The following is a 25,191-nucleotide window of genomic DNA, read 5'->3' as shown; positions in this document are numbered from 1 at the left end:
TGCAAATGAATTGGTTTTGTTCTCCTTTGTTGACTTTTCTTATTTGTTTTTTTTTTTTGTGGATCCCTAGTAAACAAATGATGCTCCTTCTCATTTGTCTTTAGAACTTAGTCAACTTGGCAACACTAGTTTAAATCATCCACAAGCGGACAGTTCACCAGGATGTCCTCCCACCAGTGGACATTTGATGGCGGAGAAGATGAGATTAGGTCGACAGGACCAAGGAACTGCTGAAGCTGGTGAGATTTCAGAAATGCAGCCAGCCGCCTGGTTCCTGAGGACAGCCTCCCGCAATGAAAAGTTAACAGAAATAACATTCCTATGGTGACTGGAAAGGTACACCTTGAACAAGTCACTATTCCATCTTAGAGCCGCATACATGGACAGAAAGCCATAGACAGCTAGTCACTCCTTCAAGGGAATTTTGAGATGCAGTCCTCCCTATGCAAAGTCCTTTGGTCCAGGGCTCGACATAGCCATTTGTCCGCTGGCCCGGTCCTGTTTTTCGAGCAGTACGGACCACAAGACTTTACTTTTCACTTGTCCGCTCGGGCCACTAAAATATTTAACGGTTTATATATTCTTCACCTTTTCAATAAAGTAAATTTTGCGAAAACGTGTAGATTTACCTCGTCTTCATAATTTAGTTTTTCTGCTAGTCCTGTGTTCAGACTTCAAGGGTTTCTATGGGAAACCTTTGATCACTTCACCTTCTCTCCCGCCTGCGCGCTCGGCTTTCACTGCCGAGCACCACGCGGCACGCGCTCACTACTTTTTTTTTCAAACTTTATTGAATGTAACAATTCAATACAAAACAATGTTAAACAGCAACAACGAAGGCACAAGCCAGTGGGTTATTATTACATTTGATTATAAATCCGACACCGTCACTGAAGAGAGACTGAAGCATGTCAGAGATGTGGAAGACATGGCAGGAATAGATAGGAATATGTTAGATGGAGTAATGGGTGGAATTAGTAGTATGGACAGCAAGATATTTAATGAATGCATTGAAGATGAAACTGTATCCACTAAGCTTTAAGATGAATGTCAAAGAATCAAAGGCAACTCCAAATACCTGAATCTCAGACTCAAATGCAGTAGAATGTTAAACTACTTAATTTTGTTTTTCTTTACAACACTGTAAGCAGTAAGCAGTAAGTATTTCTAGTTAGCTGAATGATCTCAGTTAGACCTGCACAATATGAGGAAAACTCGCGATATGCGATATCAGAGATTAAAATTGCGATAACGATATAATTTGCGGTATATAAACAAACAGCAAAATAACCAAATAACCATTCCCAGTTTAAAAATTATACTCCAAATGACCCACGTTGACATAGGTTACAAACATCTAACATAACAGGGCTCCATCTGATTGGTCAACAATGTGAAGGCGTCCATCCGATTGGTCAAATGCATTAAGGGATTTATTTGATTCGTTAAATGGTTCAAGCTGCCATTAGATTGTTTTAACACATTTAAGGTTTATGATTTATTGCGATATTTGCCGTTAGAAGCACCATGAAAACTTCTGAACTAGTGTTACCTACTACACTGCAGTGCTCTCTTCAAAACATCTGAAACAGACTAGAGCAGATTTAAGTTTGATATGCTCTATTTTCAGTCATTGAAAAGTGTAGAAATAAGTGATGTCACCAGAATGCACCAAATTGCACCATATTAAAAGTTTCCGGGGGGGCATGCCCCCGGACCCCCCTAAAGTTGCAAGCACCTGCGGAGCGGCGGGTCCCGCTATGCGCGGTGTCGGGCCAGTAACTTTCAGGCAGGGCCAGTAAGTTTCAAAAACTACTGGCCCTGTGGGCCGGTGCAAATTTCTGGGCTATGTCAACCCCTGTGGTCTGTGGGAAGATGTCTCAGTGCCAGAGGAAACCAACAACATAGTAGTGATGATAGTAATTCTGGTAGAAACATATTTAGATGTATTTGTTTTCTATGTGAAGAAATGAGAAATAAACCAATTTTCATCATAAAGTTCATTTGCATTAATATTATTAAATGAATTCAAACAATGTTAGGCCGATTGGTTGGCCCTCAAACCAATTGCAGTCTTTTTTGCAGAAGGCTTAGACACCCCTAGTCTAGATCATCAACAAGCTTACAGCTGTCTCATGGTTCCTTTACTCTCTGATAGAGAGCTAAGTTAATGACAGTTTAGTCTTTAGACACTGCAGTCACTGACTCTCCTGTTGTGATCATGTTGGCTGTCTGCTTGGATCCAAATCAGTTTACAACCTTTGTTTGCTGAAGACCCACTTTAGTCTTCTGCTTTTTCAATACTTTCATAAATCATTCCAGCATCTGTGACATTCTCCCATGTTGACCTACAGTTTAAAAGCTCCCTGAGTTTGAAGCCTTTTGACTTTCTTTAACAGACAAGAGAAATCCAAAAAAGCCCCAGCGTTTCTCCTCCTACTTACCGGATTCTCAAGAGTTGATGGACATTAGAACAAAGAAAAAGGTATGTGTTGTTTTGCTACTGTCTAATTGCTGCAGATGGAAAGCCCCTAATCTCTCTGCTGGTTTAGCTGCTGATCACAGGCACTGAGCAGTTTAACCAGAAGCCCAAGAAGGGAATCCAGTTCCTCCAGGAGAAAGGGCTCCTCAGTGACCCACTGGACAACAACCAGGTAGCCCAGTGGCTGAAGGACAACCCGCGACTTGACAAGAAAATGATCGGCGAGTACATCAGTGATCGCAAGAACATGGAGCTCTTGGACAGCTTTGTGAAGTAAAGGGAAATTCCAGAGTGATTCATATTTGTCCCCCTTGCTTTTGCCTCAGTGTGACGTTACTCTTTGTGTCAGTACTTTCACCTTCCAGGGGCTTCGTATCGACGAGGCGCTGCGGCTTTACTTGGAAGCCTTCAGACTTCCTGGAGAGGCTCCGGTCATTCAGAGGCTGCTGGAGACCTTCACAGACAACTGGCATGTAAGGCCCCCAAAACGTCTTCTGAGCACTTTTAGCACCATATCAAAACAGTTTTCTACAAATATGTCTGTTCACATCCCATTGGACTTCTGTAAACAACATGTTATGCAATCGACCAAATACCTGTTTTCTGCTTCATTATAGAAATACGTATTTTCATTAGACGATGTGAACATTACAGACCAAACTCCTCTTTTTAAGAGGGACATTTTGCAGAATCTGTGACCGACATTCATTTTACTGCTCCCGTGTAAATGGGTGTTTAAAGTGAAGCTGCTAAAGGCTCATTGTCGAGCTACGTTCACACTAAACGGAACTGGCGTGTCAAGGGCGTGATTGTGTCTGTTCATTGACCTGTACAGACACAATCAGAGGTCCTGTGGCGTGGCAGGAGCGCATTTTAGGCTTCTAATATGGTTGGTCAGTTCAGAGTTCAAGTATCTGAACTTTGGCAAAGAAGACGTGTCGCATCAACCAATCAGGGACTCAGCTTTGGGGCCATGGTGTGTTGATGACATCATCAGCGAGTGGAGTCCAAAACAAACATGGAGAATCTGATCGTCTCCTCCTGAACTTTATATTTTCTTATTTGTATGGAGACAATAGTAAAAAGTTCCTCGATTTTATTTGTACCTTTATTTTTTTTCTCTTGGACTAATGCGGGACAGCAAGTCATCAAACTGGGTCACAGAGAGACAGAAGTAGCGCTGAAAGTGTCCATCATTCAGACGCAGCTCCTGCAGTAGATGGTGAAGTTCACCGTACTGGGAGAATCACTGAATGATGTCATGAACCCAGTCATGGAGACGTGAAAACAGATGTTTTTGTAGAGCTTTTTAAAATAAACCAAACTGATCCCTCAACATCGTTCGTGTCTTCCGTTCATTGGATATGTGATTTACAGTCAATGTTCCATCGTCTGGAGTGTGAAGCTTCTGACCATAGTTTTTTGAAGAATTTGAAGCCATTTGACACACAACTCCAGTTCAATTTAGAAGCAGCTTCACGGCTTCATTTTCTTTGGTGTGCAGTTGTCACACCCACTGTAGTAGTTACATTTTGTTTCTAGTTTGATCTCATGTTTATACAGCTCTTTTTTGCCACCTTCACCCCTATGATCGTTCAGAAGCTGCCCCGTCCTTCAAGGGGGATGCTCACAGATCAGTCAACGTCATCAACGTCATAATTAACTTGTGGTTGTAGTCCTAAGATGACAGGAGTTTAAACACAGACTCACAAACACACACAGTGATGGGTAAAGGGCAAGCTCCCTTCAGGGTAACATCTGACTCCTCAAAATAGCACAAAAAGTCATGTGACCTGGAAACTATTCTCAGTCATGTCCTTTTCATAGACCGACGACATGCACACAAATAGTCACTTTGAAAGAGTCATGATTAATTTTAGACAGCCACTGTAAATGAGTTTTCCAGTGAATGGAAGAGAGCAAGCTGTCAGCAAGATGTGTGAGGGGAGAAGCACAAGGTTTTAGATTCTTATGCAACAGAGCAAACACTCTTTTTGTCATTTCTTTATCTTTGATAAAGAAGGTTGGGAGCAGTGGTTAGTAGAGCTGATTTAAATACTTCAAATCCACTGGCTATGATCCAGCTTCCAGTGGTGCTGCACATCTGTCCTCTTTCACTTTCAATTTGTTCAATTTAGACCACTAGTTTCCCAAAATAATTGAACGACTAAAGCAGAGAAGATTCTGCCTTTTTTTTATGGATGCAACCCATTGACTGTATAAGAGAACTGGACTGACTGACCCCTCCCTCCTGGCATTCCAAACAGGAAGTAGACTTTCTGTGGAGAAATAAACAGCTGTTACTCATTCTATTGGTCAGAATAAACATTCTTACTCTGATGCATGTTTTACATGTTCTTGGTAATCCTCCTTTTTTATTGTTGTTTTTTTGTAGTGCACGTTATTAAAGTTATTATCTGACCAATCAGATACCTTCGTCAAATTAGGGGCTCTCTTATAAACGGCAGGGGTGTGGCCTTACAACAAGCTCACTCCTGATTGGGGAGAGTGGTTGTCATAGAAACTTTGACTAAGACTGACTCGGACCAATCACTGCTTACTGACAACGTCTGGCCCCAACATGGTGGCATCTGTATCGAAAAAAATGGCGCCTGGATTGACTTAATTTGATTGGAGCTGGAACTATTTTCTATGGGTGATGTCACACTCACTTAGTCCAGGTCTCTTATACAGTCAGTGGTACAACCACTCCATTGTTTATCCATCAAATGTGCCACCACTTATAAGAAAAAAACCTTTGACATTAAACCAAGAAATCTTAAAAAAAGAAAAAAAAGATTGTTCTTCCAAACAATCATTCCAATAGTTTTGATTTTTCCTCCTCTGTCTTTTGTCCCTGCGTTGTTTGGATCCTCTCCTGTGTTATTCAGTCATGTTATTGTTGTGTTTGCAGAAAGTGAATGGCTCTCCGTTTATGACCAACGATGCGGGCTTTGCCTTGGCTTACGCTGTCATCATGCTGAACACTGACCAGCATAACCACAACGTCCGAAAGCAGAACATTCCCATGACTGTGGAGGTAGGAGATCTCTTTCAGGAGGAGACGGATTTTATGCCTTTTTTTTTGTATGAATGCCAACTTTCTACTCAGAGAACATCCGTCTGTGTTTGTTCTCCTGTTGAAAGTCCACCTTGAATGCTGGTCACTGGTCACACAATTAAAAATACCCTGTTAGAGCTTAGTACTACAACTAACTATTGGTGTAGTAGTCTTTTAGTGAGCAGCATGCATGAAATCTGTTTATTTTGGGGGGGGACTGAAATAGTTTTCATCTGTAATCTGATTTCTGGTAAAAGCAATAGAATAATCTCAAGCTACAGCAGGTTTAGAATTCAGAGGACAAATCTGTCTTTGTGATTGAATGTTTGATGAGGGCAAAGCTCCGCCGGTTTCCTCTGCTTTTCCCTGCGTGTGGCGTGGTGTGAAATTCCTGCGAGTGTGCAGGCATTCACACTGGTACAGCCAACAGCTGTAACCAGTGGTGGTCCATCTCAGAGCTGTGCTCATTCTGAAGGGGAGCCGGGGGTGTGGCCTCTCTGGCTCTCTCTCTCTCTTTATCTGCTCGCTCTGTGTTGTTTTTTTTTTTTTTCTGTCTGTCTGTGATTGACAGCAGCTGAAGACTAAACAGAGTCTCTGGAGACTGGGCAGGAGTTTGTGGGTGGGCTACTCTCGCTGACAAATAATAGCATCCAGCTTTCTCTTTCCTTTGTCTCACCTCCTTGTACTTTATTGGCTGTTTGGACTTGAGTTGCTCCTGGTTGTCCAGCTGGTGCTGTATGTTCAGACCATCCCGTCACAGGAGCCCCATTGACCTCCAGGCCCAGACAACAGGCAGAGTCCACACAATAGATCTGAGTGGGCCAGTAAAAGTGGCGCCTCGCACTCCACTTACTTGGCAGCTTGCAATGTGCAGCATGTACCGCAGCATTTGTTGGCAAAGGGGCTATTTTTGAAATGGGGAAGCTATGTCCAGCCCCAGCGCATGTAAATCAGATCCTGTTCCCTGACGATGACATGTTCGGAGAGCGGTGAAGGGAATGCCTGGGGGGTGATGTTAATTTTGTCCATAAAACAGTGCACGGTCATGCCAACAGCTGCTCCCGGAGCCTCTCCGATAATCAGTGTCAATGCGTGCTTTGAGCAATGCAAATAAAAGCCACCATCCTCAGCCGCCTCTGGTTCTCTGTGGCCCTGGCTGCTGCTGTTTGTTTCTCCGTGTGTCCCTGCAGAGAAGATCGGATTTCTTCTTTTCATACCTGCCAGTAAGACAAACCCTGCCAAGTCCAGACCGAAAACCGAGCTCTGAGGCTGTCAGTCATCACTGGGTGGTTGTTTATTTACTGGAGGTTCAGGGCTTTAATCCCTGTTTTCCTAATGATGCAACTAAAGTGTATTTAGTGACACATAACGAGTGTATTTTCATCAAAGACTCCTTTAATTGTTAGTTTGATGCTTCAGGATGTAAACCCAACTCCTCTGCAGACAAATGCCATGACAGACGATGGAAGAGTTTTCACATTTCCTGGAGGTTTGATGAAGCTGAACTGACTTCTACAAAATAACTGTGGTTTTCTCTCTAAACAGCAATTTAAGAAAAATCTGAAGGGCGTCAACGGAAACAAAGACTTTGACCAGGACATGCTGGAAGATATCTACAACGCCATCAAGTAAGGATGGGTGGTTTTGAAATGTGATTTAAGCATTTTTCTGATGATACATGAACACACACATACACACACATATATATGTATATATATATATATAAAGAAAATTAAGCCACAAGTCATATTTCTGAGTATTTCTTTAATCAAATTGTTTTGAATCAGGAGCAGCACAGAAAGTCGCAGTCTCCCTGCTCTGCTCCATTCTGATGCTTCCACTGTCAGACACATAGATCCATGAACATCTTAGTTTTCCTCGTCTGTGCTGGAATCTGGATCTAAACTGTACGGCTGGATAGCTCTGATATTGCTCACAGTTTTTGTTGTGCCGCTAATGTTAGCTTGAGGCTGTGAGGGACTGTAAGCTAGTGGGAGAGGGTAAACAGAGAACTCTTAGCAACAGGAAGGGGGGGCGGGGTTTTCTCCACACCAACAGGCTTGCCCACACCTTAGAGGTGAATTTGTAATGAAATCCTGCCTCTCTGCAGAAAATATGTCCTAGGAAACGACACTTTAATCTAAAAAAAGGCAAAATCACAATTGAAAGAACATTGAAAACGCTTTTAAAAGAAATCAAAAAAATGATCGGAGTGGGTTTTTAATGAAAATGATTTCTATTAAGATGTTAAAAACTAAGTAAAACATTAAAAAAGTGCATACTTTACTTAGGTCTTTAAAATTCCAGAATCAGGTTTGGTTTGTAACTGGCGCTAAGTGAATTGACGGCATCCTGATAAACATGAACAAAAACTCTGAAACATCAGTTCAAAGTCAGCTGTGCAGATCTTATTAGATCTGTTCTTAAAGTTAAATTTCGGGCATTTTTAGGACTTTGTTGAAAAGTTTTTTTAACACCTTATCAATATTTTAGTTTCTGTCTTGTTAAAAGGATCTAGGGGGACAAATGAACAACCACATCAATCATAAACCCCAAAGATACAGTAGCTGTGGTGAGAGTTTGGTGTAGATTGAGCTGGATGTGTCTGCTGTCAAAATCAAACCGTCAGTCTAATAAGAGACAGAAAATAGAAAGATTTAAGTTCTTTTAAAAAAGACAATGGGTACGTAGTGTAGTGAAGTTAATAACTAAATCCTGTATAAATTATTCAAATTAGCTAACTTGTTCCACTCAACTATGCTGGCAGTCAGTACTAGAAGCTGGAAAACCTGATTGGCTGATAAATGAAAGACGTGAAGCTGGTGCTGAGGGTCATTCTGTCATTCTGTAACGTACAGGAATGAGGAGATTGTGATGCCAGATGAGCAGACGGGTCTAGTGAAGGAGAATTACGTTTGGAGCGTGCTGCTCCACCGCGGGGCATCTTCGGAGGGCGTGTTCCTTCACCTTCCACCCAGCAGCTATGACCACGACCTATTCACCATGACATGGGGGCCCACCATTGCTGCACTGTCCTACGTCTTTGACAAGAGCCTTGATGACAGCATCATCCAGAAGGCCATCGGTGGCTTCAGGTACACAAAACCGACACAGCTTTTGTCGACCAGAACTACACGTTTATTCCAGTAATGCTTTTAGGCAAAAGACTAGATTTATTTCTCTGACTGGTTTATCTCTTTATTGGTCTCCTTAATGATGTTGCCTTCAAGAACCATTGACTGAATCATAGAACTTGACCTAGTGAGTGCGGCGTCAACCATAGAAGATAAGTTATTTCCAGCTCTGACAAAATGCAGTTAATTCAGTCGCCATTTTTCCGTAATACAGATTGCTGGCATGTTGGAGGCAGATATCATCAGGGGCAACAATACATTAGGACTTAAACACTGTCCATATAACCTAACCTGACAGAATCAAATGTGATAGGATTTATGCTACAGTAACAAGCAAACATATGTTTCTATGCAACTGTAATTGTTACTTTAAAACGTTATAATAGTTAAATAATGAGTTATTTAACAGTAAAGAGTAATTACATTTATTTTTCATTACATTTAGTTACATGTAGAAGTTATATCTGGCCCTTTGAGGACAGACACTATGCTGATGTGGCCTTCAGTGAAAATGAGTTTGACACTCCTGATCTAATATATAGTTAGTTGCCCCTAGATATGAATGAAAACAAACCTATTTTTATTCTAAGAATTTAAAAACCCTTATGCTCTTGCGGCCCGCCATCCCATAAAATGACATGACGGGCCGCTTTTGGCCCGCGGGCCTTGAGTTTGACACATGTGCTCTAAGTCGTCGTTATGGCAACCACTCTGATCAATCAGGAGTGAGCTTGAAAGTAAGTTTTCTTGAGGAATCTGATTGGACTGTTCATAACTTGAATAACTTGCACTGGAGAAAAAATATCATGAAAAAAGAGGATTATAAAGGAGGTGTTTAAAAATTTACCAGATCCAGAATGGTTCTTCTGACCGATAGAATGACTGAGTAACAGACGTTAAGTTCTCTGTAGAAGTCTATGGAATTTTGGCTTCTTGGAACCAGCGGGCACTTCCTGTTTGGAATGTGAGGGGGGTGGGGCCATTCAGTCCAGTTCTCGTATACAGTCAATGGTGAGAACTCATTGATGAGATCCAGGAACTGGCTGTCATCTGTGTCTGTTTTTGCAGGAAATGTGCTGTGATAGCTGCTCATTATGGCTTCAGTGATGTGTTTGACAACCTGATCATCTCCCTCTGCAAATTCACCACTCTGAGCAGTGAGGTAAGCTTCTGAGGCAGCTGCACACGGAATATTCAAGAAAAAGGCAGCTGATTGACAACAAGGAAGTCTTTTTAAGCTAGTATGCCTTCATTATTAGAGTTTTTGTTGCACTTGTCATCATTAAGTTGATGGGCATCAATCTGGGATGTCTATGTCAAATCAAATTCCTCCTCTCAGACTCTTTGTATTCAGCTGCAGTATTGAAGATCCTCTATACGGCCTAAATACAAAGCTCAAATTTACAAAATAAAAGTAGTACTATGAGGACCAAACTGTGACAGGAGGACCTGCCTGTGCTCCATCTCCCTGCAGTCGGTGGAAAACCTTCCGACAGTGTTCGGCAGCAACAGTAAGGCTCAGACAGCAGCCAAAACTGTGTTTGACCTGGCCCATCGGCACGGCAACATCCTGAGAGAGGGCTGGAAGAACATCATGGACTCCATGCTGCAGCTGTTCCGGGCAGAGCTGCTGCCCAAAGCCATGGTTGAGGTCAGGACTGCATCTGTAAACACTCTTTCCGTGTTGTCACGCACTGGGCAACGTTGACTTTCTGCAGTCTGGGCTTTGGAGTCTCTGTTTGGTGCAGAGAAAGCCAGCATCATTGCATGTCCTCTGCTGCCACCTGCTGTTCAGTGCTGAAAAGAGGTTTTTCCTCAGGTGGAGGACTTCGTGGAGCCAAACGGGAAAATTTCTCTTCAGAGAGAGGAAACCCCTTCAAATCGGTAACGTAGAACTCTCTTTGTGTTTATGTGAAAGCATAGCTTTCATAGTCAGATGACCTCACCACCTGTCTTTGAATATTAGCGTTTTTTTCGTACAGAGTTTTCTAAAAAATAAGTTTCCCTACTAAACATAAGAACTCTTTAAAAACAGTTCTGACCAAGACTGCTCAAAGTAAAGGTTGAACTTTTCTCCTGTGCTGAATGTCAGCGGTGAGTCGGCTGTCTTGAGTTTTGTCAACTGGCTGACTCTGAGTGGAGCCGAGCAGTCCGGACTCCGAGGACCGTCCACTGAAAACCAGGAAGCAAAGCAGGCGGCCATCCTCTGCATAAAGGTACAGAGGATCCATCAGGCTACAGAAACCTCGCAGCACCAAACGCATAAACATTTAACAGTTAGCTAAAAATGTAATACCCTGCAGTCTGCTTGTCTGATCGATCCGATCACACGATCAAAAAGCGATCACGTAGTTTCAGATTCAATCAAAATCTGACGTTGCACCCCAAGATTGGATATTTATTTTTATTCCTAATATGATTAGCGCCGTGTATTTGAAGCTTATTCTTACAGACTCTAGAAGTCTGCATATCATGAAGGGATCACGGCATTTCATTGCCATGAATCTCAGCAGAATACAGCAGCAGCTTGAGGAAGGAGGAGCACAAAGACAGCTCTGTGAAGTTAGTGGGAAGATCAGGCTCGAAAACCCTTTTAATGCATGTTTTAAACTGACAGCAGGAGTCTGTTGGTTTTGTCTGATGACCTACAAAAGCTTTGCAAAAGAAAAAAGATTATTTATTTTAAATGTCCCATTGAGATTAAGAATCTCTTTTTTTCAAGGGAGTCCTGGCCAAAGAAACCTGATAGTATGAAGTACATTTTACACAAAAGCGTGGCTCATATGTCCTTATTTTGCAGCAATGTGACCCGGAGAAGTTGATCACGGAGAGCAAATTCCTTCAGCTGGAGTCTCTGCAGGAGCTGATGAAGGTTGTTCATCTGTCCATGTTTAGAGCTCACCCTGGTGTCTGTGATGTTTCCAAACCTAGATTTACTAAACGTTCCCCTTCAGGCGCTGATATCAGTCACCCCGGATGAAGAGACTTACGATGAAGAGGATGCTGCCTTCTGCCTGGAGATGCTGCTGCGCATTGTCCTGGAGAACAGGTAGTTTTATCTGCAACGTTGCTTTTGCTGTTTGGGGTTTTCGGCTGTGAGTGACTCTACTGTTGTCCATGTTGCAGGGACCGTGTGTCCTGCGTTTGGCAGACGGTCCGGGACCACCTCTACCACCTGTGCGTTCACGCCACGGAGAGCTGCTTCCTGGTGGAGAGGGCTGTGGTGGGCCTGCTGAGACTCGCCATCCGCCTGCTGCGCCGAGAAGACATCAGCTCCCAGGTACAGAGGCGGAGCAGTGACATCATGAAGGATGACGGTGCACTGAAACTGCAGCCATTTTTAAACACTCATTCTGTTACTTTTCATGAGTTCTTTTGGAATACCGGCCGGATCCGTGAGCCCTGAGCTCCTCTCCTGTGCTCCCGCAGGTTCTTCTCTCTCTGCGCCTCCTCCTCATGATGAAGCCCCATGTCTTGTCCCGGGTCAGCAGGGAGGTTTCCTTTGGCCTTCATGAGCTCCTGAAGACTAACGCAGCCAACATCCACTGCACAGACGATTGGTACACACTTTTCTCTCTGCTGGAGTGCATGGGTGCTGGAGTCAAGCCTCCTGCCTCCTTCCAGATCGCCTCCACCACCGCCGACAGTGACACAGGTTCAGTCTTTCTCTCACAGTCTGATACAACTCTATTGCTGCATTTACACCGCACGTCGCATTCACATCCGCCAACTGTCTTTGAACGTGCATCAAAGTCACTGCTGGACGCTAGTCCAAAAATGTTTCAATAAACGTCATGTTTCCTGCTGCATGTGGGAGGAGCTAATGCCAAATGTTTTTAGCCTTTTTGCTATATGGGATCCTTGCCTGTATACTAGAGGAACTATTTATTATTATCTCAATACAAACAGTTAGGAGGATAAGATAGAGAGGTGGAGGTTTGCCCTGGAAAGGAGAGGATAAAGAGGTAGAGACAGAAAGGTTAGCCTCAGGAAAACAGATGTCATGTGTGTGAATGAGAGGCATGACTTGTTACAGGGAGAAGCGATAAAGGCGGTGGAGGATTTGAAGTATCCAGGGTCAACACTCCAGAGGAATGGAGAGGCTGGAAAAGAAGTGAAGAAGTGAGTGCAGGCAGGTTGGAATGGGTGGAGAAAAGAATGCATCAGGAATGAGGACATGAGAGGGACAGCGCATGTTAGAGGTTTAGGACATAAAGTCAGAGACTGAGATGGTTGGAACATGTCCAGAGGAGAGACGGTGAATATATTGGTAGAAGGATGCTAAGTCTAGAGGAAAACCAAAGAGGAGGTTTCTGGATGCAGTGAAGGAAGACATGAAGGTAGCTGCTGTTAGAGGAGACCATGCAGAAGACAGGGTTAGGAGGAGGAAGATGATTCGCTGTGGCGACCCCTGAAGAGAAGAGCCGAAAGGAAAAGAAAAACATCTTCATAGAAATAAGAAAAATATCCTAAAGTTCAGGCTTTAGAATTTTGTTGCTACACCCCCCCCTAAATGCGCTGCCACTAGTCAGTCAAAACACGCTGTGGACCCTCTGATTATGTCTGTACCTGTAACATCAACCGGGTGCACCTGATGCCCAAATTACTTGTGGTGTGAATACAGCTCAACTCTACAGCACTGGACACAAACACAAGTGAGTTTACTGATTACTAGAGATTTAGTTTGAATTTCAGAAGCATTCAGTCCCCGCCTCTGCTTCAGCAGTAGCTTGTTCAGTACATGACTATTCTGAGATTTTCAGTTCTTAAGGGAGAATAAATACATGTCTTCAAGTTGCGTCACGGCATCTAGACTTTAGTTCTTCTTCCCTGACACCTTTCAGCTCTCATCTCATCCAGATGTTTGCTTTTCTTCTGCAGGCGCACAGTCCGACAGTGAACTCTCATCATATCACGCCAGTGAAGTGAGTTCAGACCGTGGATACACGTCCGACTCTGAGGTCTACACCGAGCACAGCAAGACCAGGATGCCGCGCTCCACCACAGACGTGGATGTAGCGAGCAGTGGATGGCTGGTGGTTAGTGTGCACACTCCTGCAACGCCGCTTAGAGTCCAGTCATCTGAAAAACTTCCAGTTTAGAAAACAGGATTTATCTACGTTTCTGTTGACTGCACGGTGGTGCAGTGGTTAGCGCTCTTGCCTCACAGCAAGAGGGCCCCTGGTTCAAGTCCCGGCTGGGGGACCTGAACCAGAACATCAATTGGGGACCTTTCTGTGTGGAGTTTGCATGTCCTCCCCATGCATGTGTGGGTTTTCTCCAGGGTCTCCGGCTTCCTCCCACCGTCCAAAAACATGCTTCATAGGTTCATTGGCAGCTCTAAATTGTCCATAGGTGTGAATGGGTGTGGGTTTGTGGACATTCTACCCTGTGACAGACTGGCGACCTGTCCAGGGTGTCCCCTGCCCACAAGTGGCTGGGTTAGGCTAAATGGTAGAAGATGAATGAACGTTTCTGTGGACATTTAAAATTTCAACTGACTCCTATTTAAATGATTTCTCTAATTTGTGTTGATATCTACTTAAATAAATGTTGGGTTATTTTTCGTGCCATCACACCACCATGTGAAGAGCCACAAAAGTGATGTATCCTGGTGATACTTCCTGTCTTTAACTGCAATTGCTACATTTTTGAGGCCCAGCTAACAAAAACACACCCACCTTCTTAACGGGTCACAGCTGCATATGTCTGTGCACTCTTTCGACCTTTGTGATTCCAATTCTGTCCAATTCATTTCAAAACAGCTTCATGAATTAGCACTGCTCCGTTTTTTTTTTTTTTTTGGCACCTTAGACTCTTCTTTCTGCAAAAACTTTACTCTGGTTCTTTACTATTTTTGTCTCCAACAGGACTCTTTTAATCTAAGATTTGACTTAAACTGACATAAGAACAGAGAAAACTGCTGTTTTGGCATCGTCACAAAAACACTAACATGGGAGGATCGTATCAAATTGGGTGGTGTTATTAGATCTTTGTGTCATTTGTGTTCTTTTTCTAGGTTGGTAAGGATGATCTGGAGATAAATAAGACCCCCCAGGTGAACTCCAAAGCTCAGCTGAATCACCCTTTGGTCAACCAGTACAGCCTGACGCTGGGTCAGGACTTGGGCCAGCATGACACCAAGTCTCTAGTCAAGTGTGTGGAAACTCTGTCCTTCATCGTCCGTGACGCGGCCCACGTCACGCCTGACAACTTCGAGCTGTGCGTCCGAGCCATCCGGGTGTTTGTGGAGGCCAGCCTGAACGGAGGTGAGGCCGCTATTTTTGGGAGAGTGCTGGGTGAAAACAGCAGACACCAAAACGTACCCTGGGTGGGCGTCCCACTCCCATCATCTTTTGATCTACTGTCAAAGTGTTCCCAGTGGTCTTCTCATTCTGATTAGACTATTTTTAGCTAAAATCAATAAACCTGTAGTTTTCTAGAACACAGATTCACCTGACTGGACTGTTTGCTTGGAGTAAGCCCGCCCCCACTTCCTGTCACCTATCTGTTTACACGTTCTCCCGCTAGCTTAAAGCCCCTCATAACCCTAACCTAACATTAGTGGTGCATCAAAAATGTTCGTACAGTTTAGATCCAGATTCCAGCTCAAACAAAGACGCACATGATGTAAGCTGCAGACGCTGCCAACCCGGATGAAAAAAGCTAAAGGGTCAGTCAAAACGTAGAGGTCCGAAGCAAAGCCATGTGTGAGGAAAAAAAACAGCCTCTACTCTTCCGCTAACTGTTTCTGCTCTGGATTTCTTCATAAAACGACCCTTTGACCTTCAATTTTCTATTAAAAATAGCGTGACTAAGTTTTAAAGTGGAGGGATACTTTCATTGACCAATATCCAGGAGGATTCAGTCGTTTAAGCATTTAAACATTTTGTTATTTCATTGAAATCTCTTCACCGAAGCAACTACCACACACTTTAATGTGTGACAATGTGAATTTCTCTGGGGATTTTCTCTGGGCAAAAACTCATCTGTGCATGAGAGATGCTGTTGTTCTCTGTCCTTCCTTTGATTTTTTGGAATTTAGCTTTGAAGCTGCAGCTTTATCCACAGGACTCCTCTACATTGGCTTTAGCAGTCTTTCACCAATCATCAGTATTTTGGGGAAAAATGTGTCTGTCATCGTTTCAGTCCGCTTTTACTTTGCTTTGTCAGGTTACCGCAACCACGACAAGAAGAAGAGCCACAAGTATGACTCCTCAAAGTCACGGATGAGGAAGAAGGGGGGAGGGAGGGAGAAGGACAGTGGAGCCGGGTTGAGGCGCGGCGGCGGCGGCGGCAGAGCGTCCGGTCAGCGGCTTTCCCGTTCCCACAGTGATGACGAGGAGGATGAAGGAGTCCCTGCCAGCTACCACACTGTGTCATTACAGGTTAGTCAAGACGTAAGTACAGGAGCCTTCTTTACGCTTCTTCCTCCTCTGTGTCTGTGCAGCTCTGCTAAGCACACGCCTGCATGATCGCTAGCATCAGGGATTAGCTTCATGTTTCACAGGATGATTAAAGTTTAGAGGAAAAACTACACTCAGCTCCTCTTCCTGGTGTTACATGCACTTTAAACTTTGATGGGTTTGACTTGAAGGAGCATCTTCTTCTGAAAAAGGGCAGTTTGATCCCGAACAACCAAAACGCAACCAAGCAAATCCTGAAGAGACAAAAACTCATCATCTATACATTCTTTCATTCATTTTCTTAACCGGCTATATCCCTTCTGTTTGGCGAAGGCGGGGGTAAACCCTGGACAGGTCGCCGCTCTGTCACAGGGCAATCATCAAGTAACGTTCAGAGAAATGTCATTTCATGCTCATTTTCAAGTGAATGTAAATGTACGGGACAATAAAAGTGAATGTTGAGAAAATAGCAAATATTGGTCAAAATAACCCTTCATGGCCGCTAGTTTGCTTTCATTTTTCTGTCTGTTCACGTTTCACAACGATTTGAATAAAGAAATCATGTGATCGATTTCCCGGGCCTGATCAGATATTTGTTTATTTTGATTAGCACTATATGTTACAAGCTTTTCATTACAGATAAATACTCTGGACGTCTGCATTTCAAGAACGGATCTCAACATTTTATTGCCGTAAAACGCAGCAGAACATGGCAGCAGTTTGAGGCCATTCAGTTTTATTTACGACAACAGTCGTCTCAATGGGACTCATAGCGGTAATTGTGTAACAAACATGAATCATAAAGAACATCAAGCCATAGAATTCAATAGGTGATGGCTAAACTAAACTAAACAGACTAACTAAACTGGGCGATGTTTTAAATAAGGGTTTTAAACTGACAGCAAGTGTCTCTATTGGTTTGTCTTACTCAGACAGCGACGTACAAAGGCTGTTTTAACTAGAAAGCAGATTGGATTTTTGCATTCCTTCAATGATAATGGAGCTCTCGGTGCTGCCGACAGTCAGACGCTGCAAAGGGAGTTTCTACAAAGTGCAAGCTGCAGGAATCAAAGGGGTCAAAAAAGCAAATCCATAGTATCTCAAAACAAGCAGAACAAATGAACGTATCCATCGATGTGAGCTAGTCATTGAAAACTCATCCTCCTATTTAAGCGCTACAACATTGATTTGAAAAGATTCGATTATAAAGAATTTGTCATGTAAGCGTGGATCATAATTAGTTCAAAATGTGCAAAAGCTTTGAAGATACTAAAGCTACAAAACCCTTTTTTTATTTCTAGTTCATATTTTCACTATTTTTACTTGATTGTTGAAGCTACTTCACAGGAGTGCTCTGTTTGAGTATTGATTGATAAAAGAAGGTAAATAAAAATGGGGCACAAGCTGGATCTGTTTATTAAATGTGTCGTATCCCTATGTTCATCAGAGTGGGTCTTCAACTATTTTCACGTTGACTTGAGCTTTTTTCCTGACTGGGCTCCTCTCAGTATTGACATTTGCTGTGCTGCTTCTGCTCATACTGACCGGACTGTGCCGTACTCTGCCACGCTGTTGATGCTGGTTCTGGTCTTCTGGCTCCACAGCTGTTGGACCTGATGCACACCCTGCACACCCGGGCAGCCAACATCTACAGCTCCTGGGCAGAGGAGCAGCGCCACCTAGAGACTGCAGGCAAGAAGATAGAGGCCGATTCACAGACTCTGTGGACCAGCTGCTGGTGTCCACTGCTGCAAGGTGAGTCCACATCGCACAAATAAGTGAAAAGTCCTTTACTTTGAGTAGAACACTAACTTTAATGCTACCTTCACACCGGGCATGTATGGCATGTTCGAGAACACGCTGATTGTGGGTTTTTGTGTGAGCGTTTAGCACACGGTGTTCACTCTGGGCTGTTGCTGTCTGATTGTAGCGCATGGACTCACATAGGAGTAGAAATGTCAAAGCGAGCAAATCTGGTGAATCTTGCTTCAGGCTGTTTCCTTCAGGAACAGAACTTGTTCAGCTGCAGTTGCTAATTTCTCCTTCATGATCAATTTTCAATTTTTCTTCCGTGTTTTGAAAGAAAAAACACTACCCATACGTCACTATCGAATACGAGTCCCTAAGGGGTCACAGTTCAACTGGTTTAACTTTCAACGTGCGTTCAATCGCTGCGCATTTTGTATATAGAGCCAGAAGACAGACTTGTGTAGCAACATGTGAATGCGAGAGTTTTGAATGGGAAGCCTGAACACGCACAGGCGTGTTTACATAGACTTTTCTTTGGGAGTAGTTCCTGAAACGCGTGTTTCCAAGCTCGAGGTGAAGGTAGCATCACAATCACGTAAACCGATAAAATCTTTGGAAACAGCTCTGATAGATATAATCAGACCATACACTAAATTAATAGATTATGACGGTGATATTTGTAGCTGGGGATTTTTTATTTTGAAATGTAAGGCTTTAATTCTGAAGATTTGTTCACTTTTTTAAATATAAGCTGCACAGATTAAAGTTTTTTACCTTGAAAGTAGAAAGTGACAAACAGAAGCTAAAAAACACGGACAGAAGCATGAGGCATTGTGGGAGTCCAGCAGAAAAAAACCCCACAATTCATTCCAGAATAGACAAACAGGGACGTTCTTCGAAAGCTAAGAGAATAAAATCAGATTCTATTGTCCAAAAAAAGAAGAAGCAAATGATGAGTCATCATTGAGCCATAAACTAAAAGAAGGTGCTGGAAAGTCTACAGAAAAGATGTATGTGAACAAAAGCAGCAGCTGTCCACACACTCCAAAGACTGAGTCCTAAGAAGTTAGAAAGAGCCTTGTTTAAGGATAAAAGCGTATTTTTTATATATTAAACTTTTTTATATAATAAACTCATCCATAAAATGTTTCTACCTCAAAATAATCAAAGTTTGAGAAAATATGTTATTCAAACTGGACACATTTGGTTCACTTGAGGTGAGCCAGAGTTCGTTTTCCCAGATAATCTGGAACAAATGTTTAGTCTGAATACACCCAAGCTGACCCTGGTCCAGGACCAGGAACCGCTCCATCTTTGGAGGTGGTCTCTGTTTGTTTCCTATGGGACTGAGCTTCAGTTTGCTCCTCAGTCTGAATACAATCCGTCCTCGGAGCGGAACAACTGGACCGAAACGGCCACAGTAGCCGACATGAACAGAGTAGGAATGAAGGAACCGATGAGCCTCAGACAAATATAAAGCAACGATTGTCGTTTTGTCAAACAGAAAAAAGTGTCCAACTTTTTTCTGTTTTTTGTCAGAGCTTTTATTTTAACACAGCTGAAAAGCTTCTTACATGTTTTTCTGTCTCATGAGGCAAATGTGCTGCAGTGACGTCATCCTAAAAGCTACCTTGTAGTTCCTTAACAGAATTCTCTCAAAATAACACCACAACGATGAGACACAGCAACTCATTCAAATGTGGCCGGATGAATGCAGCAATGCTTAACGTGACACACATTTGCTTCTCACTGTTTTCCCGATGATCTATATGTCATAAACACTTATCAGCGTGCCTTTATACCAGACGTGTCCCCGTCTCTGCAGCTGTTAGCATCCTCTGAGTTAAAGCACACACGGCACGTCTCCTTGACAGTAAACGCACCACTGCAGCGTACCAAAGTAGCAAGTAAATAGTGTTGTTCTCGACGTTTAAAACTGCTAATCGACATATAAAGTTTGAATTACTCAACTGTTCTGATAAGGATTGTAAATCACAGCACGTCCATCTTTCTCTTGTTGTTTTGACCTGCCTTCATAGTCCCTGGCCAATGACTGAAGAGATTTGTTTACAAGCTTTGGTCCGTAACAGACTAGTCGGCTTGATGCCAGTCTGAATACAGACCAAATGCAAGGTTCAGGACTCGATCCGGACCAAATTAAGCAGACTCGATCCAGAACAAAGGATTTTCCCAGTCTGAACACATCCTTAGTGATCAGAATTAATTTCTTATTGGCAGATTTATTTGCTTTTTTGAAGAAAAGGCTTTGAATTTTAAAATTGTTCAAATTCTGCGACAGACTGGCGACCTGTCCGGGGTGTCCCCCTGCCTTCGCCTACGAGTGGTCGGGATAGGCTCCAGCAGCCTCGTGACCCAGAAAGGGACAAAACGGAAGGTTTAGAAGATGAATGAATAAATATTTAAAATTATTTCTTGGAGGCCTGTTTTTGCAGTTCAGTAAATCACAGAAGAGTCCTCTGGAATGATTCTGGTTCAGGTTTTATTCATGTTCTCATCAGATATGGGCTGTGACTTTTGTTGCATTTCCCATCAGGCATTGCTTGGCTCTGCTGCGATGCCAGGCGACAGGTGCGCATGCAGGCGCTCACCTACCTCCAGAGGGCGCTGCTGGTGCATGATCTGCAGACCCTGGATGCCACAGAGTGGGAGTCCTGCTTCAACAAGGTGAGCATGGGGCATAGACGCACACCATAGGGTCTTCAGAGAGCTGCAGGACAGAACGGATGGGGTTTGTCTGCAGGTGCTGTTCCCTCTGCTGACCAAACTGCTGGATAGCATCAGCCCAGCAGATGTAGGAGGTATGGAGGAGACCAGAATGAGGGCGTGCACGCTGCTGTCCAAGGTGACTCAAACACAACACTCAATGACATCACATCAACTTGATTTGTAAAAAGCTGCTTTTGATGCCTCGCAGCTCAGAGTGCTTTATAGTTAAACACAATAAAAGACAAACACAAAACACAAAAAAAATTAAAATGCCAGCAACCCTGAAAACCAGACGTGGAAGCTCTCCCCCTCAATAAGAGCGCATTGTTTCCACATGGCAGTGTGTTGAGCTCAGTGTTTGTGTGTCTCAGGTTTTCCTGCAGCACCTCTCTCCTCTGCTGTCGCTGCCCACCTTTGCTGCCCTCTGGCTCACCATCCTGGACTTCATGGACAAGTACATGCACGCCGGCTCCAGTGACCTGCTGGTGAGGACGGCGTGAACTCTGGAAGGCTGAAAGCGTGGCTGATGTGAAGGCCCACTGGTTGTGCTGGTTCTGTGTGTTTTAGTTGGAGGCCATACCCGAGTCTCTGAAGAACATGCTTCTGGTGATGGACACAGCCGGCATCTTCCACAGCACCGAGTCCAGGACGGGCTATTCGGACCTGTGGGAGATAACCTGGGAAAGAATCGTCTGTTTCCTGCCAAACCTGAGGGAGGAGCTCTTTAAGCAGACGGTCATTCAAGGTGAGTAGCCTCCAGCTCACTGAGAGAATGAGAGAACTGGATGGTGAGACGTGACCCACAAGAAACAGACAATGTCAGTAAGCAGAGATTGATCTGAGTCCACGTTCCCATGACAACAACTCTGGCCAATCAGGACTGAATTGCTGGAAGGCCACACCTCTACCACTGAAAGCGTCCTGAGAAGAAACTGCCTGTCAAACATGAACATTCCACCACATACTTTCATTGAAGCATCTGATTGGTCCGTTTATAACTTATAGCTTGAACTACAAAAAATATATATCATGAAAAGAAAGAGGATTATCTAGAAGATGTTAAAAATGTATCAGAGCAAAATGGTTCTTCTGACCAATAGAATGACTTGGTAACAGCTGTTTATTTCTCTATAGAAGTCTATGGGATTTTGAATTCTTGGAACCAGTGGGTACTTCCTGTTTGAAACGCCAGGGGGGAGGGGTCACTAAGTCCAGTTCTCCTATGCTGTGTTCACACTGAAAGCGTCAGGGGCGTCCAGTTCCAATGTTGAGTCAATGTACAGATGGGATCAGAGGTCCTGCGGCGCATTTTGACCGTCAGGCACAGTGGTCTGGCGACAGCGCCTTTTGGGTGTCCCGGCACGTCTAGAATTAAATATCTGAACCAATCAGGGACTGAGCTTTGGCCTGTGACGTGTGATGGACATGATCAGTGGGTGGAGTCCAAAACCAACATGGGAGAGAATCTGATGGTCTCCTTTTTCTAATTAGTATGGAGACAATAATAGGTAGATCCTACAACTTTCTTCTCATTTTTCCTCCCTCTCACTGATGCGGGACAGCAGTTCATCAAAGAGGCAGAGGTACCGCTGAAAGTGCCATCATTCAGATACAGCAGTAGATGGTGAAGCTCTCTGTACACTAAGAATCTCTGAATGATCTCATGAACCCAGACATGCAGACGTGGATACAGATGTTTTTGTAGAGCTTTTTAAAAGATTTCCCCAAAATGATTTTTTTCCAAGCATTGGCTGTATGCCAACTATACAATCAATGCTTCCATGTAGCATTAAGGGCTAAAAACCTTTAACAGTAGCTCCGCCCACACGCATCAAGTGCATGAACACATTTCCGGAGAAGCGTTGAGCAGTAAATTTGACGCAGAAATTGGGTTTGGTGTGAACGCAGGTTCAGGGTTCAGCAGAGACCAGGAGTTTCTGACGCCTGATTCTGTTTCAGACCCAGTACCCGCACCGCCTGCAGACCCATCCACCCCCCCAACGCAGAGGCCTTCATCCCCCCAGGGGCCTCAAACCCAACAACCGTCTCCTGTCCCAGCAGGCCGAGCTGAGACACCCAGCAGTCTGGAGTCTCCACAGAGGCCCAAGCCACCCAGCACCAACGGTAAAACTGCAGGATCTCATCCTGAAGGAGGGCTGGGTTGATCAAATCCATTAATCGATCAGAATCAACCACAGCTTTATCGATTAAAAATTGAGAGATTGGTCTTTTGTGTCTTTCCTTGTCCGGTGATCCAACGGTACTCTGGTGAGATTTGGGCTACATTCACTGCGTTCAAAATTCAATTTTTTTCAAGACCGTTCACATTTCCAATTAAATGTGAACTTTTGTGATCTCCTGTGTGAACGTGAAATGACCCAGAAGTGACCCGCATGCGCAGAAGAGTACTCAACGGTGAACGACGTCACTCGTTGTTTGCAGAAGTAGCTAACGTTAACAATGGATGTCAACAACAGTGTTGTCAGGGTTAGGTGGTGATACGTTGACGGCCTCTTCGTTTGTTCCAGTCTTTGACCTCCTTGGCTTGTTTTTGGCTCGGAGGCTTTTTATTTATGGTTGGCATTGCAGCCAGGATCGTCTGTCACCACGCTCGGCCATTTAGCTGGAAATGTTTGCAAAAACCGCCTGGTTGTGATAAGAGCCCTAGAGTTTGGCCTGAATAAAGCTGTCACCCCTATTATTAATCCAATCCGTGACCTCTCTTCCCTTCCACTGACTGGTCTCAGCAGCATCGTCCGCCATGGTTGATGTTTATGTTCTTGTTCCTGCCTACTTCAACGCAGAATGATGACGTTTGTAGCGTATCAATGACGTACGGGTCGGATTCATGTGGCCTGGCCGGTCAGACTAAGGTCTCATTTGAAAAGATCGGATCTGTGTCGTTCAGACTGTCATGAAAAGATCAGATACAAGTCGCATAGGGGCAAAAAAATCAGAATTGGGTCGTTTCAGCCTGTGGTGTGAACGTAGCCTTAGTGAGAGAAAGCTCCCATGCCGACACCTCTGACTCGCCCTCTGTTTTCTTCTGCAGGTTCAGATCAGTCTCCTCCCACTCCTCCTGCCATTCCTGCCACTCCCCCACCACTGACCACGCCCCCTGTTCCAGCAACGCCCCCTCTGGGCCAGTCCCCCCTCATCCTGCAGCCCCTCGCCTCCCCTCTACAAGTGGGAGTTCCTCCCATGTCCCTCCCTATCATTCTGAACCCCGCCCTCATCGAGGCCACCTCCCCTGTACCGCTGCTGTCCGGAATCAAACCCGTGGCTCCTGCTGACGAAGTCAAATAACATCCAGCTGCCAGGTAGTCATGACGACAGGTCTTTAGGGTTCCAGCATTTAATGAGAGACGAAGGATGACTGTGGCGGTTTAGGTTTGATCCTCTGAAAACCAAATCTACCGCCGGCATTCGCCGTGGGGGAGGGGTCATAACACTACAGTGACGTCCATCCTCCCCCCCACACACAAAAAAAGAAGCCACTTTTTAGACCTCCATTATAATCTACATTTTAATCGTGGCTGGTGGTTCTCCTCCTCTGTCTCCTGAAGGAAGGTAGGTGGAACGGATTTATGCTCCGCCTTTAAGGCTGACTCAGCAGGAAAACCTGATGATTGAACCTCCGCTTGCTCCTGTTCACCCAGAGCTCAAGCTGAAGCCAAACCAGCCTCTTCTTACTTGCATGTTGAGAGTTTGGAGGCTTTCTGGTAGCAGCTTCACCACTTTTTGATGTCTGCAACTGTTACAGATCATGAGGGGCAATAATCAGGGACCACCTCCCTTTCAGGAGGTGGTCCCTGATTATTGGACCTCATGATCTGTCCATCTGGATTTGCGTCGTGATGCTCTCAGAAAGCAGGAGCTGGGCGGGGTTTGATCACAGGTGTGACAGACGAGGAGAGACCTGACCTGATAAGAAAGTTTTTGTTTTTTTGTACCATGTGATCAGACATGCACAACGGTCCTCCATGAAACACGCAGGAAGCCGTCTCTTCACCTCATTTCACTCTGAGAGCGCCATCCACTTTTCAGAATAAAAGCTTGAATAGTTTCAAAACCAGGGGCAGCGGAATGATCTGGTAATCTGATGAAGACGATGAAGAGCTTCATCTCTCCTAACAGCCGTATTTAATTTTATTTATTGAAGTGGGGGGAGGGGGGAGTGTTTGAATCAGAAACATGACACCATCCTGGAAGCTGGGTGTTCATTCTTAGACTTCTCTGAAACTGGTAAACGTAAAGCCTATTGATATGATGTGTGTACAGATATATATATATATATAAATATATGTATACATATAAATTAAAAGTAATGTACTTTTTAATACATAATAAATATAGTGCTAAAAGTGTTGATCTTGTTTTTTAAGGTCTACCTTATTTAGAAGTTTGTGAACATTACTTTTTGTTTCTTTATTACCTTTGAGTAAATACAAAAAAGGCCTTGAACATCTGTATGAAGATTCAATCTAAAACTAGAAGCAGCTGCATTTCCAGAAGAAGATGAATGCTGTACTGCTGAATGAAAATAAAACGTGAAGGGTCATAATCGGCAAATAAAAAGAACACATTTAAATAAAGAAATGATCAAAGTTGACCATAAATAAAGGGAAAACA

General features: G+C 43.9%; 1 protein-coding gene across 5 annotated transcripts in view; it reads left to right on the top strand.

Moving 5' to 3' along the window:
- Positions 1-24,936, top strand: part of gbf1 (golgi brefeldin A resistant guanine nucleotide exchange factor 1) — an 80,476-nt gene extending 55,540 nt beyond the window's left edge. For 3 of the 5 annotated variants that reach the window (XM_020709284.2, XM_020709282.2, XM_011484061.3), the window contains 25 exons: positions 105-239; positions 2,400-2,485; positions 2,553-2,755; positions 2,832-2,955; positions 5,397-5,522; positions 7,089-7,171; positions 8,402-8,638; positions 9,746-9,839; positions 10,152-10,328; positions 10,497-10,561; positions 10,770-10,893; positions 11,478-11,549; positions 11,632-11,726; positions 11,804-11,957; positions 12,107-12,332; positions 13,559-13,716; positions 14,697-14,946; positions 15,851-16,077; positions 17,688-17,838; positions 20,387-20,517; positions 20,594-20,695; positions 20,931-21,044; positions 21,127-21,304; positions 22,519-22,683; positions 23,612-24,936. In XM_020709284.2, coding sequence (XP_020564943.1) covers positions 105-239; positions 2,400-2,485; positions 2,553-2,755; positions 2,832-2,955; positions 5,397-5,522; positions 7,089-7,171; positions 8,402-8,638; positions 9,746-9,839; positions 10,152-10,328; positions 10,497-10,561; positions 10,770-10,893; positions 11,478-11,549; positions 11,632-11,726; positions 11,804-11,957; positions 12,107-12,332; positions 13,559-13,716; positions 14,697-14,946; positions 15,851-16,077; positions 17,688-17,838; positions 20,387-20,517; positions 20,594-20,695; positions 20,931-21,044; positions 21,127-21,304; positions 22,519-22,683; positions 23,612-23,865 — 3,731 coding nt within the window. In that variant the 3' untranslated portion in view covers positions 23,866-24,936. The remainder of the gene's footprint in view (positions 1-104; positions 240-2,399; positions 2,486-2,552; positions 2,756-2,831; positions 2,956-5,396; positions 5,523-7,088; positions 7,172-8,401; positions 8,639-9,745; positions 9,840-10,151; positions 10,329-10,496; positions 10,562-10,769; positions 10,894-11,477; positions 11,550-11,631; positions 11,727-11,803; positions 11,958-12,106; positions 12,333-13,558; positions 13,717-14,696; positions 14,947-15,850; positions 16,078-17,687; positions 17,839-20,386; positions 20,518-20,593; positions 20,696-20,930; positions 21,045-21,126; positions 21,305-22,518; positions 22,684-23,611) is intronic. The other 2 variants (XM_011484062.3, XM_020709283.2) reach the window with 1 other exon arrangement.
- Positions 24,937-25,191: the final 255 nt, after the last annotated feature.

This window comes from Oryzias latipes, chromosome 15 (genome assembly GCF_002234675.1).
Source record: "Oryzias latipes chromosome 15, ASM223467v1".
In the NCBI taxonomy this organism is placed as follows: domain Eukaryota; kingdom Metazoa; phylum Chordata; class Actinopteri; order Beloniformes; family Adrianichthyidae; genus Oryzias; species Oryzias latipes.
The sequence above is the reverse complement of the archived record's forward strand: the minus strand, read 5'-3'. Positions and strand labels throughout refer to the sequence as shown.